The sequence below is a fragment of the Mercenaria mercenaria genome, chromosome 1 (genome assembly GCF_021730395.1).
Source record: "Mercenaria mercenaria strain notata chromosome 1, MADL_Memer_1, whole genome shotgun sequence".
NCBI classification, from domain to species: Eukaryota; Metazoa; Mollusca; class Bivalvia; order Venerida; family Veneridae; genus Mercenaria; species Mercenaria mercenaria.
In genome coordinates, this window is record NC_069361.1 from 46283082 (window position 1) to 46298738 (window position 15657).

At 35.6% G+C, this 15657-nt stretch overlaps 1 protein-coding gene across 7 annotated transcripts in view; it reads left to right on the top strand.

The window, feature by feature from the left end:
- Positions 1-15657, top strand: part of LOC123539806 (transport and Golgi organization protein 1 homolog) — a 60239-nt gene that overhangs the window by 26065 nt on the left and 18517 nt on the right. For all 7 annotated transcript variants that reach the window (XM_053546503.1, XM_053546483.1, XM_053546477.1 and 4 more), the window contains 15 exons: positions 1031-2892; positions 3411-3539; positions 4111-4147; positions 4724-4812; positions 6014-6091; positions 6691-6873; positions 7584-7720; positions 8198-8288; positions 9438-9504; positions 10457-10509; positions 11216-11306; positions 11877-12015; positions 13032-13133; positions 14589-14649; positions 15362-15397. In XM_053546503.1, the coding sequence (XP_053402478.1) occupies positions 1031-2892; positions 3411-3539; positions 4111-4147; positions 4724-4812; positions 6014-6091; positions 6691-6873; positions 7584-7720; positions 8198-8288; positions 9438-9504; positions 10457-10509; positions 11216-11306; positions 11877-12015; positions 13032-13133; positions 14589-14649; positions 15362-15397 (3155 nt within the window). The remainder of the gene's footprint in view (positions 1-1030; positions 2893-3410; positions 3540-4110; positions 4148-4723; positions 4813-6013; positions 6092-6690; positions 6874-7583; positions 7721-8197; positions 8289-9437; positions 9505-10456; positions 10510-11215; positions 11307-11876; positions 12016-13031; positions 13134-14588; positions 14650-15361; positions 15398-15657) is intronic.

Consider the following 15657-nt stretch of genomic DNA (forward strand, 5'->3'; position numbering starts at 1 on the left):
CAAGCAAAAATTTAAACCGCAAAACAATCTGCATTTTTCTCACAATTTGTTCACGCTTTGTTACCAGATATAATCCGAAGTTCACAATATCTAATTATTGAAAATTACCATCGCCATCTATCAGTTACTGATAATAATATAATTGAGTGTGGTGGTCAGTCAAAGTGCTAACTGTTAATCCAACAGAAAACGTGGATAAAATAAACTGAGTGAATTTTACATAAATTATTCTTAATAGTGCCTTGTGAAGAACTTACTTCCTATACTTTAGTAACCTTTATACAATCTTTATACCGGATATACTGTAGTTTGTAGTTGTATTTTGTACAAGTTTTGTTTGCCTTAAACACGGTAGAATGCGTATCTTACGATGAATACTGAATTGATAGTCGGGTAAAGGATCTGACTGGCGATAGTGTGCTTCAGGAAGTAAATGATAAATTACGGAATGTAATCTCTTCTCTGTCCACCCCGGGAACTTCTGGAACTGCAAGGACCCTTAAATCTAGGCACAAATATGCATCATACACACCATCTGACCGCGCTAGCATTGGAATACATGTATACTCTGCTAAACTCATTAGTTTATTGTTTTTCATACGCTAGTCATTCTCACGAAGACGCATTTTGCGTAGAATTACCTCCTTCTTAGCATCGGAAATGCAGAATTTTCTCTTCCTTTTTTGTGAAAACGCAGAAATAAAACAAGCAAAAATTTATTCAGCAATTTTTAGGGCCAAAACGTAGAATATTTTGACCGCAGAACTAACCCGCTATATGGTAATTACTTGTTCTAATATGAAAAAATTTGATGCTGAATCACTTAGTCTTTTTATACAACATATGGTGTTTTTCTGTAGTTCAAAAAGGGATTAAAATGTTGCTCTGTTTAGTAAACTGTAAGTTGTGGTTAATTAAAATTTTTGTATTGTTGTACATGTTAATAACATGATTCTTACTAATGTCATGTTTGTCTGTTTAATTTTCTTTCTGAATACGCTCATATTTTGTTATACTTTGTTCATTTCAGCTGTTATGAGTCCATTTCAAAAGAAGGATGGTGAAACTGAAGGTAAAGAAAATCAAGACTTACCTGCAAACCCATCTAATGATCAGAATAAGGACAAAGATGTACATGTAGATGATACACGTCATGGTGTTTCAGTGGATAGTGAGAAGCAATCAGGGGAAGGGAATGATGTGGATCAAAATGTTTCTGACAACCAAATGAACATAGAAAGAAACGAAGAGACAGTAAAACTTAATAAAGATGATGAAGATGCAGAGAAGATCATTGATAACTTTGAAAAAGTCGTTGAAGCTATGGCAGATGTAAAGGAAGAAGTAAAGGATGTTACCTCAGAAGGTATAGAAAATGGTAAAGATGATCTGAAATTTATAAATGATAAAGGAGAAGTAATTTCAGAAGGGGTAGACAGACAAAAAGACAAACATGAAGATGAACTGAAGGAACAGATTGACTCTTCAGATAGTGGTGTTAAAGAAATAGAACAGATTGATAAAGAGACTAATATTCATGGGGATAAAAGACCACACAGTGTTAATGTTGATGAAGAACTTACTAAAGACCAAAAAGTAATCAATGAACAAGACCTTAGTAAATTTGAAGAACTAGCATCTGGAATGATGTCGATTCTGGCTACACCAACATTAAATGAACCAAATACAGACACTTCATCTTCTGTTCCAGAAAGTACTAGACCTGTAGATGTAGTTACTGAAGCCAGAGATAGAGCAGAAGGTACACTATTGACAGGTACTGAAGCTCAAATAAGTGAAACAGAATCGACTGTTGAATCAGTGACTAAAACCATGCAAGAAACAGTCTCTGAACAAGTCGATACAAGTGTGATAGATCAGCAAATGACTGTGCAAACAAGTGGCTCCGCTGTCCAAGGGACTGATACAATTGAACCAGTGCAGGACGAAACTAAAGGTGGAGGTGTTGTTATTGATGGTACCACATTTGACGCTGATTACTTTGGAGATGATGTGACATCCGACAACATAGAAGCAACAGAACAAATAATCTCAAGCACCTCTGTGGTGGATAATAGATTATACACTCCGTCAGGCAATGTGAAGCCTACAAAACTGTTTGATATACCAGTGAAGGCTGAACAGACCTTGCTACCTACAGGTATGCAACAGGATATTATTAATGCTCAGGATTTTAAAACAGAGAAAGATCAGCAGGCTCAGACAAATGCCCCTGATTACATCCAGGCATCAGAGACAGTTACAGAGAGACCAGCTGGTCAAGAAAACATGCCTTCAGATAAAGTCAGTGTTCTTGGCACATCTTTCAATGCTGTTACTTCGAAAGTAGAAGAGGCACATACTCAGCCTATTAAAAGTATAGGAGTTGATTTTGAAACATTACCTATAGAGAACAATGAAACAGTAGTAAGTGATATTGTGCAGGATCTGGTGCAACCCTCTTTGGATCAGAATGCATACAATACTGATGTGTTCATATCAAGAAAGCCACTTTCAACAGAACCAGCTTCTGCTAAAACAAGTGTGGAAACAGATGTGCATGGTCAAGAAACCACTACTGAAGGTGAACCAGCTGTTCAGGGACAGGCAGAAACGAAACCTGAAATAGATGAGAATAATAATGAAGTAACGGAAAAGATTGTTGAAGAAGTTCCAAAGAATCAAGGTGAATGGACACAATTTGCTCCTGAGGGCTCTTTAGACGATTCTACCACACTTCCAACAACAGAAACACCTGAACAAATTGATCCTTACATTGAACATTTGTTATCCAGGAAAGTTCCAGATCCTGAGCTGGATGAGGAGCTAAAACAACCAGATGATAACTTCATGAAAATTTTGGAACCATACCTCAAGTCATTAATCAATATGGTAAGTGTACTTTTAAATATTAGTAATTTTTACAACCAATTTTATTTGAATTTGGTTCTCTTCTGTACTTCAGCAAGTATGATATAAATTCTAAGTTGTAGACCATCAAAGTATGTGTTTGAGGGACATAATTTTTTTGATTAACATTTTACCCATGTGTCCATTACTTTTATCAAGGTTCTCTGGAATACTGTATACATTGTTCTCAGTTTAGCTCATTTGTTCCAGTGTCTACAGAAATCACCTTTACTGTGCAAAAGTTATATGGTTGTCTTGTCAAGGGAAAAATTGTAACACTTGCAACCTTATGATTCTAGACCATTGATGTGCACAGAAAGAACAGTTTGGAATTTATTTACTGAAGGAACAATAATTCCAAGTCTCAGGATTGGGTGTGAGAGTGGGAGGGGGTCATTGATAATTTTATGAATATAACATTTATGGATGAGAGATCTTTTTGAGTGTACCAGTGTCTGGTGGATAAATATACAGTGTGTCATGGATTAATATATTTTCAGCTACCACCCTCTCTGCAAACAGTTTTGGAACAAGAGCCCCTTGGACTGTCACCAACAATAACAATGCTTGTCTCTATGATTTCTACAAATGTTGTAGCACTGCTAACCTGTATGGGATGTATGTGTAAGGTAATGAAGATTTTTATAAATATACATGGAAATTCTTTTACTCTGGTAAATCTCTTAGATCCTTTGAAAAAATATGTCTTGATGTGAGGGGGTTGTCATATACTTGTGGAGAACAGTTCAGTGTTGGTATGGAATCTGTTGGCACCTAAAATCCAGTAAATAATTAAAATACTGCTAAAAGATTTCTTTTCATGCAAACAGACAATTGAAGATCCTGTCTGTCCATACTTTTTTGTTTTTTACTGAATATGTATCAGAAATTTTAGCAAGCTGAAATGAAATTATTATTTATACAATGCATTTTTTTTTCAAAAAAGTGAAATAGTAGTTGAAAAGGAAAACTAAACATATGAATTGAATAGGATCAATTTCATAATTTTCAAAGTTTATGAAATGAACATGTAGAACAAAGAGAAACTATTTGAAAAGGATGACTGAAATAGCAGTATTTTTCATGTATTTTTTTGTATTAAATTTCATTTTTTTAATGAAATCATCCTGTAACTGAAATTTGTCCGACAATTTCAGAAATGTAAGGTTATGATTACTCTTTTCTTCTGTAATATTTTAGAGTAAGAAGAAGCAACCAGGAAGGAAGGATCCACTTGGTAAGACTTTAATTTAATGAAAGTTTTATAGCTCACAGTTTCAACTGTCATTTAGTAACTTATCCATAGCAACAGAACATCAGAACTATGTCTGATGATGAGAGGTGTACTGTCAATGTCTTTGTCTGAAAGTGTTTAGCAAATGCGATATGTTTTAACTTCTTTATAGCTGATATCTTTGGTAGGAGCCTTCATTAATGAGAGGTTATTTTTGTTGTCTTTGAATCAATTTCTTGTCATTTCTTTGTAATTTAGCCTTGCTTTGGTTGTTGTACAATGAAACAAAGCCATAAAGCTGGCTTGCGGAAGATTGGTGGTTCTGCCCAGGTGCCAGTTTATGCCTAAAATAGTGCATGAAGTGGTACATTTGTACCTTAAGCTTTTCTTGCCATTAAAAGATGCAATGTAAATGAAAAATTCACAGGAGATTCAGTGCTGCACCCAACTTGCAACTCTTTATTAGTCTGCATACAGGTAAGATTAGGAACTAACTTTGTTAGATTTTTTTCATTCTATCTGTGTTTCAGTGAAACATGATATGATTTTAAAATAGTCACAAGTACAATTTCATTTCAGTTGTAATAAGAGACCTGGAAGAGAAGTTGTTTATAGCTACAAAAGAAAAAGAAAACTTAGAAGATGATCTACAGATCAAAAACAAGAAGGTAAAAAACTGCCCCAAACTCATTGCATGTAAATGTATTTAGAATCTGGTAAAGTGCACAGCAGCTTATACTGTTAAATTAGAGATTTCATGCTTTGGACTCAGTGTGGTTATATTTTCTTGTCCTTTAGGATTATTGGGAATATTTAAAGTTGCTGTAATAGAATTTGGCTTAAGTCGGTGCTAGAGGGTGTGAGCGATATTGCATATTTGAGCCACATCATGAGAAAACCAACATAGTGCATTTGCTACCAGCATGGATCCAGACCAGTCTGCAATCTGCGCAGTCTGGTCAAGATCCATGCTGTTCGCCTTCAAAGCCTATTGCAATTAGAGAAGCCAGTGCTAGGGGGTGTGAGCAATGTTGCATATTTGACCCGCATCATGAGAAAACCAACATAGTGCATTTGCGACCAGCATGGAACCAGACCAGCCTGCGCATTGTTTTCTCATGGCGCAGCTCATTTCATTAGTCATGAACAGACTCGGGCAAAACAAGTCTGCTGTTATGTTGCTTGGCTGTGTTCTGTCCTTCAAAAGTATTTTTATGATTGTTTTAAGCCCGCTCGCTTAGCTCAATAGGGAGAGTGCAGATCTACAGATCACGGGGTCACGAGTTCTATCCCAAGGTGGGCCGTATGTTCTCCATGATGATTTGACAAAAGACATTTTGTCTGAAATCATTCATCCTCCACCTTTGTTTCATGTGGGGAAGTTGGCAGTTTACTCGCGGAGAACAGGTTTGTATTGGTACAGAATCCAGAAACACCTGTTAGGTTAACTGCTTGCCGTTACATAAATGAAATTTGAAAAACAGCGTTAAACCCAGAACAAAAAAATGAATGTTTTCAGATTTTATTATATAATTTAGTAAGAGTCTGAGAAAACATAATTTAGAATATTGCATTTTCATAAAATTTAGACATACACATTCATGAAGTTCTTGCAAATGCATTGCCTTCAAATTTGAAGTTGTATTTTTGTGGCATGGCACGTTATTATAAATGATTGTACATATCACTGTATGTGTAAAACAAGAGACCTCAATGTAAGCAGTTTTCATTGAGAACTATAGTCTCTATGCCCAGTTGGAGAAATCATAAGGTTCTTTCATCATGTGGTTGTAACACAGTGAAAAAATGCTACTGTTGGACTTCAGGAGTTTGTCTCAAACTTTCGTAACATGATTATAAATATTTCAGGTAGCAGAAATGCAGGAAGAATTAAACAGCCAACAATCAACTACAGGAACTGTTGAAACAGACCTTAAAACCATTAAGGTTGGTTACCCATGACACTCTGAATTATAAATTTGTTTTGGAATAGATCCTTTCTTTATTTGTACTTTGTTATTTATTGAAATCGATGGTAAGAGTTTCTTGTACCACATAACAGCTTGGACTGGTAAACATTATTTATTTACATAATATGCCTCTAATATAAATGTTATAATAATTTTTTTCCTGATGTCTGTCAGAGATATGTAAAAGTTAGCTTGTGGATTTGGACTCTCGATGATTACACGATGCCTGTGCTGACTTTTTAACAGGAAAAGGATTGGGATTGACGGAGTGATTCAAATGCTGTTGAATCAGTTAATTTCATGTTCATAAAATTTGGCGGTTTTGACCAATATGAAAACGGTTGTTTCATAGAAATATGAATTTGAAATTTCCGTTTTGGAACAGCAGAGAAATGGAAATTTTATTTGCTTGTTGGGATTTAGTTTTGTGGATTGAAACAACCTCAAAAACCATGAAATTTAATTCCTCACAAAATTTTAATGATTTTACAATAAACTTCAACATTTCTATAGAATGTGGTAGTTTGGTACAAACTAGAGTAATTTATCTCAGTCAGTGAGTTGTGTATATTTCAGCTCTACAATGAATCATTAAAGAAACAGTTATCTGAGGTACAGACGGAGTTAGAGGATTACAGACGGGAAGTCACGGAGAAATCTCAGATAGTTGTATACAAGGATTCCGAGCTACAGAACTACCAAGCTGAGGTACAGTCACTTACCCAGAGGGCACAAGATGCAGAACTAGGATTACAAAAGGTAAATGCAAGTATACAGGTAGTTATATTTAAGATTTCCTTTATTCTTATTATAATTTGAAATATAGCTATGAAGTATATCGTTACAACAGTAGAAATGGAATCACTTTATAGTTTATAAGTAAAGGCATGTGAAATTTATTTGTATGTGAGACAATGTGCATCTATCATGTGATGATATTGTCACACACGGAGAACTCTTTTGACATTGCTGAATAAATACAGGTGTTTAAAGTAATACTATTAAATTGTTATTGTTTGTAGGGGACTTACTTTAAGTTCTTGTGGATTTTGTGGTCTTGTCAATCCTCAAAAATCCTCAGGACCATATAAATAATCCCTTCTGTTGTCGGTAAAATTTGAAATTCATGTATTTTTCTCCACATGTCGTAGCTATTTGGACTATTACCATGAAATTATATGCTAACAGAATTTAGTGTTTTCACAGTGTTAGACTGAATTGAATCCACTAAGTACAGTTGCAAGATTTGAAAACCATTGGAAAAATAGCTTTTTACCCATTATAACTAAAACCTTTGCATTTTCTTAGATCAAGCTTCTAGATTATAAATCTTTAAAAGTTTGGAGACCAGTCTCAGAATGCAACATTGCCATTGGTCAATTTCAAAATTGTGCTCAGAAACAACCAATTAGATTCTGGAATGCCTGGACTGGTCTTCAAACTTGGCGTTTTTTCTAAATACTTTACAGACCAGTCAAGGTTTAGGAGAGAAGGAAGAAGAATTGAGACTCAGTCTACAACAAATACAGTCCCTGTCAGAACAAATACAACAGCTAGAAACCAGCAAACAACAACTTCAAGATGAAGCTGTTCTCTGGTCAGAAAAGTAAGTCAATGGTTCAAAGACATGACTCCTATTTTTTCATGACCAGAGCAATATTTCTGTGACTTGATTTTAAGAGTCAATTTGGAGTCTTCGGATGATTACATTTATGATGTAGCAATTAAATTTGGATTCGAACCCTGGCCTCAGAAAACCATTCTAGTGCTTTACCACCCGAGCTACCAGACTGTTTGCACATCTTTCTATTCTGTAGTTGATTTTTTCGCCACAAAATTTATGAAAAGGAATGAGTACAACCAAGGAATCAGTTTGGCACCATTCAGAATAAGTATGACTAATTTGTAGATTGAAGTTTTTATTACTTGCTAAGAAAAAGTTAACAAAGTACATGTATACACAGCCAGGAATACTGGGAGTTTTTAATGTACTGCTTTATGTAAGTTAAATACTGTCTTAACTAAAAGCAGTGCTTGATTTGAACAAAGAGAGATTGTTAGTGTTCTGTTATATATAATGCAGGGTAAAAGATCTCACAGAGCAAGTTGAACAGTTCTCTTCAGAGTCAAAGAGGATGCAGGAAGACTTGGCATTTAAAGAAAATGAATTAGAGGTGAGATTTTCAATATAATACTCTTTCCAAGTCAGAACTAAAGAATGGGGTGGGGAAATTTGCATATTTTATATCGTGAGTCTTTTGGTTTAAAGCTGGTTTATCTGATTTGGGTCATGTAATGGATTTGTTCAAAACATTTATCCTTTATAGTATACTGATAAGTTGTTACTGAGCACTACAAATAGGTTAGATTTTCTCTGGGGATTTTGTTAAAAATTGATTTTTCTAAACTTTTGCACAACCATGATTAGAGTTACTTGAGCTGAAGTATAAATGTTTTATACATACATGTGCTTTACAAAATTAAGAGCAGTTTTATCACACTTGCCAACGATTTGTGTTGCCAGATCATTTGAAATGCAAGTTTGTGAAATAATTTTTATCTTCCTTTTGTTTATCTTGATTTGAAAATACATTTATTCTTAAGCTTACTGCAGTTTTTAAAGCTTTCCTTATGGTTTATGTTGTTGAAATATCCCAATATCTATCAGATAGAAATGTTACCTGGAAATTCTTTTGAAGTTTGTAAATATTTTCATCTTAAAGGGAGGTAATTACCATCTTTTATAGAAGGCAGTAGTAAAACACAGCTTTATTAGAGATCTAACTGTGTATGTATTGAACCTTTTTATTTTACCTTAAATAAATCCCTAGCTTGCCCACTTAGCTCAGTAGGGAGGTCGCAGATCTACGGATCGCGGGGTCGTGATTTCGTTCCCTGGGTGAGGTGTATTTTTTCCGTGACGATTTGATAGAAGACATTATGTTTGGTATCGTTCATCCTCCACCTCTGATTCATGTGGGGAAGTTGGCAGAACAGGTTTGTACTGGTACAGGATCCAGGAACACTGGTTAGATTACTGCTTGCAATGTCATAACTGAAATACTGTTGAAAAACGGAGTTAAACCCAGAACAAAAAAACAAAGAAACAAATAAATAAATTCCTAAAAGAATATATAAAATGTGAAAAATGTAATAGAATGTTCCTTAAATGGGATGGTTCACCTAGAATAGAAGTTCCACTAGAGGCTTATTGTCCTCATTTGACTCTTTAGCTGAAAAGAATATGGGTAATCTAGATAAAAAGAAGATTTATTGACTACTTTACATGAATGTAAATGGTGTTTGTATGTTTATGTTTACAGGTGTTACGAGATTGTTTCCTGCAAGTGAAGGCATTCCAGGGAGAGGATGAAATGAAGGAAGAAACAGGTATATATATCTTTCAGCAACTGTAGCTGTTTGTATCATATAAAAGATTCTAATATGCTTGTCGCTGTTAAAACCCTCTTATGCTAGAATGACGTCACTTTAACGTTCAGTGACGTCAAAGTTTTTGTTGCGACCAAGAAAGAGCACTTCTATACTTTATCTACTGTTTTAGATTAAGGGCATATTAGAATTGAAATAATTTATAGCAAAATAGTGTTTTAACACTATTTATACACTCGGGCGGTAATACGTCGTACAAATAATTCCACTCTGGCTGCGCCCTCGTGCAATTATTACGCCCGACATATAACCGCCCATCATGCATAAATAGTGATAAAGCACTCTTTTGCTATAAATTATTTCTTAAATGAAAGGTATGTATATGTGTGCGAGTGTTTAATAGTTATTTTGGAGGGACTTTAGCATATATTAGTTTTACAAGTGGCAGTGTTTATTGGAAAACTTGCAGTCAGTGGATAATCATAGAAGAGAATGAAGGTGTTTAACTTTATACACATGAGTGAGAGTTTGGCACTGTGCCAGATATTTTTAGAGGAAGTCACACAATTGGCCAATATCATAACAGCGATATTCCAGCTTTTAAAAATGTTCGAGGACCCTGGTTTTCTTCTGTGAATTATTTCAGTTACTGACTTTTGTAAAACCTCTAAACTTGTGTATTCAGCTGGATGAATCCCTTGGAGAACATGGAAGAATTAGATGTTGACCATGTTGACAGAGCCTAGAGGATCAGCACTGAGTGACTTGTGATACTTAGTCAAAGGCTTAAAACCATTCGGCTGCAGAAAATCTTTCGATGCTTTTGAAGTGACCTTGATTGCAATTTATTTCATCAACATGCATCTGCACAGTTGTATATAAAAACTAACAAGTTATTAATACATATCTTAGCCAGTTTCTATGGCTCAGACAATTACTGTTAATTTTTCAGAAGAAAGTCCTGACCTTGGAGAAAAACTCAAGCAGATGATGGACGTATCCAGGGTAACTATCTTTTCTTATGAAACTGTAATTTCAGAAGTATTATATTCTTAAAGTGTAAGAGATTGCAATTTGATACTGGTGTGAGTATGCATGATTCTGCTGGATTTTGTTCTTTATTTCAAATGTGAGGTGTCCAAATTCAGCCATTGCAATTTTCCCATTATTTAGCTGTACCTGTTTAGTATGTACTTTTGAAACCTAATTTCGAAGTTTATAACATGTAGATTTACACATAGGTAACAACTCCATAAGAATTGTCACTTATTTTCCGCAGATATAATTTATTGCCCATATTCCGCAGATGTAATTTATTGCCAATTTCTCGCAGATGTAATTTATTGCCCATTTCTCGAAGGTGTAATTTATTACCAATTTTCTGCAGATGTAATTTATTACCCATTTTCTGCAGATGTAATTTATTGCCCATTTGCCACAGATGTAATTTATTGCCCATTTTTCAGCAGATGATTATGTATAGAGATTTACTGCACATAGAAGTCAGAAACATGTCTTAATTAACTACTCAGTTGAACTGGTTATTTGCCTCTTACTTAGGCCTTCAGTTAATACAAGTCATTAGAAAGAGAATATTTTTGAAAATGTGGTTGCTTATATATAGGTGGCCTTTAGCACAAGTGTTAACTGTATAACAAAGTTTTGTACTTAGTTTTCACAAGAGTTTAGCAATTGTTTTTAATGTTTGCAGGTAAATGCATCATTACGTTCTGTGGAGGAGGAAAGAGATGTTATTCAAAATAAACTTCTCATAGAGGTAGAGTCCCGGAAAGAGCTTGAAGGTACCATTGCTTGTGTAATATTGCTTATATATACCCATGTTTTATGAATGAAGCAGTAACAGTGGCTTCTCCGCTTACTACATTACTCCCTAAAAAAAATGTCTTAATTTATCCTGTGTGTGAGGTAATAAAAGCAAATTAGGATACCAGTCTCAAAACTCAGGCACCTGATTGGTTGTTTTTGATTACAATTTTGAAATCGGCCAATAGAAAGCTTGCATTTTTGGACTGGTCTCCAAACTTTGTTTTGTAACATTGGGGAGGTGGGTGGCGTGGTTTACTTGATCTTCATTGTATTATACTTATAGAAGACATAGACTGATGTAGCATTAGTAATCCAACAGGATAGAAAAGATGGGACTTCCATAGAACTCTCTTTCTGTTGAATATATACTTATTAGTAGTTTTGGTGTGTGGTATCAGATTAAAATGTACATTAGTTTAAAATAAAGTACATGATTTCATGAATATGTTGGCTAACTTAAAGTTTGAATGTTCACAAAATGATATTGAAAAAATGTGAAATAAATGAAAATTAATCCCTCTTGAATATGTCTTGATTAATTTCAGACCAGGTTCAGTTACTGAAGCGTAAATTTGAGAGTAATCAGACAGACAAAATGAAGGCAGAGAGACAATGCCAGGAGGCTCAGACTAAATTAGAGGTGCTTTCTAAATACTTCAGAGAAAAAGAGGCCGAGTTAACTAGGTAAGTAAATGGAATTGAATCTGTATTCGCAGTCAGTTTTAAAATTGTTCACTTGGCAGACTGCAGAATATATTTACTTTTGTATGGAAGTCTAGGATATGGTCGCTTTACTGGCTACCATTACAACTTTTTAGCTGAAATACTAGTGAAAAAAGGCATTAAAGCCGTATCATAAAGCCCTTAACACATGGTTTTACAAGTGGAAATAAGGGGCCCCTTTGGCAGAATGGTTAAAATGCTGACTTCGAATCACTTGTCCCTCACTGCTTTGGTTTTAAAACCTCGCTTGTAGTGTAGAATTCTTTATGTGAGCCGTGCCATGAGAAAACCAACATTGTGGCTTTGCGACCAGCATGGATCCAGACCAGCCTGCGCATCCGCGCAGTCTGGTCAGGATCCATGCTGTTTGCTAACGGTTTCTCTAATTGCAGTAGGCTTTAAAAGCGAACTGCATGGATCCTGACCAGACTGCGCGGATGCGCAGGCTGGTCTGGATCCATGCTGGTCGCAAAGCCACTATGTTGGTTTTCCCATGGCACAGCTCATGTGAAGAAGCCAGTAAGCTGGCTTACAGAAGGTTGATGGTTCTACCTAAATGCACCCGATATGGTGCCCGGCAGGGCACCTGGCCCCACCATGAAAAGCTGGAAAGTTGCCATGTGACGTATAATTGCGTTGTGTGATGTATAACCAAAAAAAGAAATCCCTGTAGAAATTAGATATTTCAAGGATGAATGATAAAGTGTCATGCCATCCTTTTACTTCTTTTAACATAGTTTTACGTCTACCCTGCTAAATTTCTAAAATGGACGGGGCCATTATTCAATTTGGGCAGCACCACTTAATATTCATAGGGGTGTTCACTGAAAATTAGCTGACTGAATAGCAAACAGTGCAGACCATACAGGGACGTGCAGGCTGATCTTGGTCTGCACTGGTCACAAAGACAAAATCACTTGCCATCAGCAGGCTAAAGGTTGTATATGTTGATGTAAAAGCTGAGTTTTGTTCTACAGACAACTCGGTGAACAAGAGGTGCTAAAGAACCAAAATATATCCAAACTCCAGTCATCAGACAGCATTACACAGGAACTATCCAAAGAGAATGACTCATACAGGTAAACAAATTAGATAAGAATTTTGTTAACAAATGAGCCGCACCACGAGAAAACCAGCATAATGCATTTGCAACCAGCATGGATCCAGACCAGTCTGCACAGTCGGGTCAGAATCCATGCTGTTCACTAACGGTTTCTCTAATTGCAATAGGCTTTGAAAGTGAACAGCATGGATCCTGACCTGACTGCGCGGATGTGCAGTCTGGTCTGGATCCATGCTGGTCGCAAATGTACCATGTTGGTTTTCTCATGGTGCAGCTCCAATTATAATTACTTAGAAAAATTATTCAGTAAAGTGCTGAATTCCTTTTTGTACCCCCCGACAACAAAGTTGTAAGGGGGGGTATACTGGTTTCAGGTTGTCTGTCTGTCTGTCTGTCTGTCTGTCCGTCTGTCCGTAGACGCAATCTTGTGCGCACCATCTCTCCTCATCCCCTTGACACAATTTAATGAAACTTCACACAAGTGATCAGAAACAATAGTAGTTGTGCATGGGGCATGTTAGGTTCTTTCAGAAAAAAAATTTGCAGAGTTATGGGACTTTGTTTTTTTGTTACTATACTATATACATAGACACAATCTTGTGCGCACCATCTCTCCTCATCCCCTTGACACAATTTAATGAAACTTCACACAAGTGATCAGTAACAACAGTAGTTGTGCATGGGGCATGTAAGGTTCTTTCAGCGACAAAAATTGCAGAGTTATGGGACTTTGTTTCTTGTTAATATACTATGTACATACAGTGTGCATATGCAATCTTGTGCGTGCCTAATCTACCAAACCCTTACACACAATTTAATGAAACTTCACACAAGTGATCAGTACCAACCCTAGCTGTGCATGGTGCATGTTTACATTCTTTTAGATAAATATTCTGCAGAGTTATGGGACTTTGTTTTTTGTTACTATACTGTATACATACAGTCTATATACACACAGTCCACATAATTATGCAATCTTGTGTGCGTTAAATTGCAATGTACTGTGTCAGTGCATGCGGGGGGTACATTCATCACCTTTAGTGATAGCTCTAGTTTCCTCTGTTATCATAGTGATAGCTCAATGGTGGGACATCCTGGCTCGATTCTTGGTCAGTTCATGCAAAAGGCAGTATAAATGTAAAGATGCTACTAACTTCCTCACTTGACACGATAGTTTTTGGACTGGTCATTTTGGTTTCAGTACGACTGGACCGGTTAACATGTCACATGTCAAAGTGTGGTATTCCGGTGAGTCAGCGGTATAAAATTAGGCATTGTACTCACTTCTACAAGTAGTCATTGTTCTTTCCTGACAGAAAGATTGTTAAAGAGCTGCTAAACATCGCTTTTCATCAAGGTTTTGGATTCTATAAATCATTTTTTGTTTACCGATATGTTTATTTTTGCAAAATGGACACTCCCGTGTTAAAACAAGTGATGTACGTTTAATCAAGTAAATCTATGATTGCAGGCAGCAAATAGAAGAGCTCAAGACAGAAATTTCGAAAGCAGAGAGAGACTTCAGATCACAGGTTTCATAGCTGTTTTTTTCTTGTTGTTTTTTTCACAGATAATTTTAAATCTTGACGTATGGAATTTCCTGAAACTTATTACCTTGGAAGTCATATTACTGCAGACTTTTAGCAAAGAGTTTCCCAACTTGGTAAAAGAGATATAAGAGCTACAGCTTTGAAACTTTGCGCACACTTATTTATCATCATTAGGTGACTGTGTAGGTCAAGAACCATAACTCTGATTGGCATTTTGTCAAAATTATCATGGCCCTTTTTGTATTCAGAAAATTTTAGTTTCTTGTTAAAACTTTTGTTTAGGTCCGCCTTTTCTCTAAAACTATAAGAGCTACAGCTTTGAAACTTTGCACACACTTATTTATAATCATTAGGTGACTTTGTAGGCGAAGAACCATAACTGTAACCTGCCTTTTGTTAGAATTATGGCCCTTTTTGTACTTAAAAATTCTGAACTAGAACACTTTCCTTACATACTGACCAGCACTTGCAGACGAGCAATTACACTTTTAGGCGGTGCTCTTGTTTTTTATAGGAGAAATTTTATAATACTCATCAAAATGGACTAAGAGTACTGGTTTATGACTGCATCTGTTTTTGAAAAAAATATTATTCTGTTGCTATTCTGGAAGCCAGTCACATAGATGTTTGACTAAATAAACTATAAAGAAAGACTCAGTACATATCTTAATGGTTTTTTTTTTTTCATTTTCAGATTGCAGCTAATGAGAAAAAAGCTCATGAAAACTGGGTAAGTTATATCATATAAGGAAGCTTAGTCCAGCTTTGATTTGTTTTTCATTATAATTCCTCATGACTTGTATGGGTTTTTAATCCTTAGCCTGCTAAATTTCTAAAATGAACTAGTCCATTATTCAATTTGGGCAATACTTAATTACTATCAAAGAAAACTCACATGATAAGACAAACTCTTTATAAGCGTACTTTAAAGCTCTTGTTGAACTATCCATTTTCAACAGTAATTTAATTATAAATGATAGTCAATTTGCC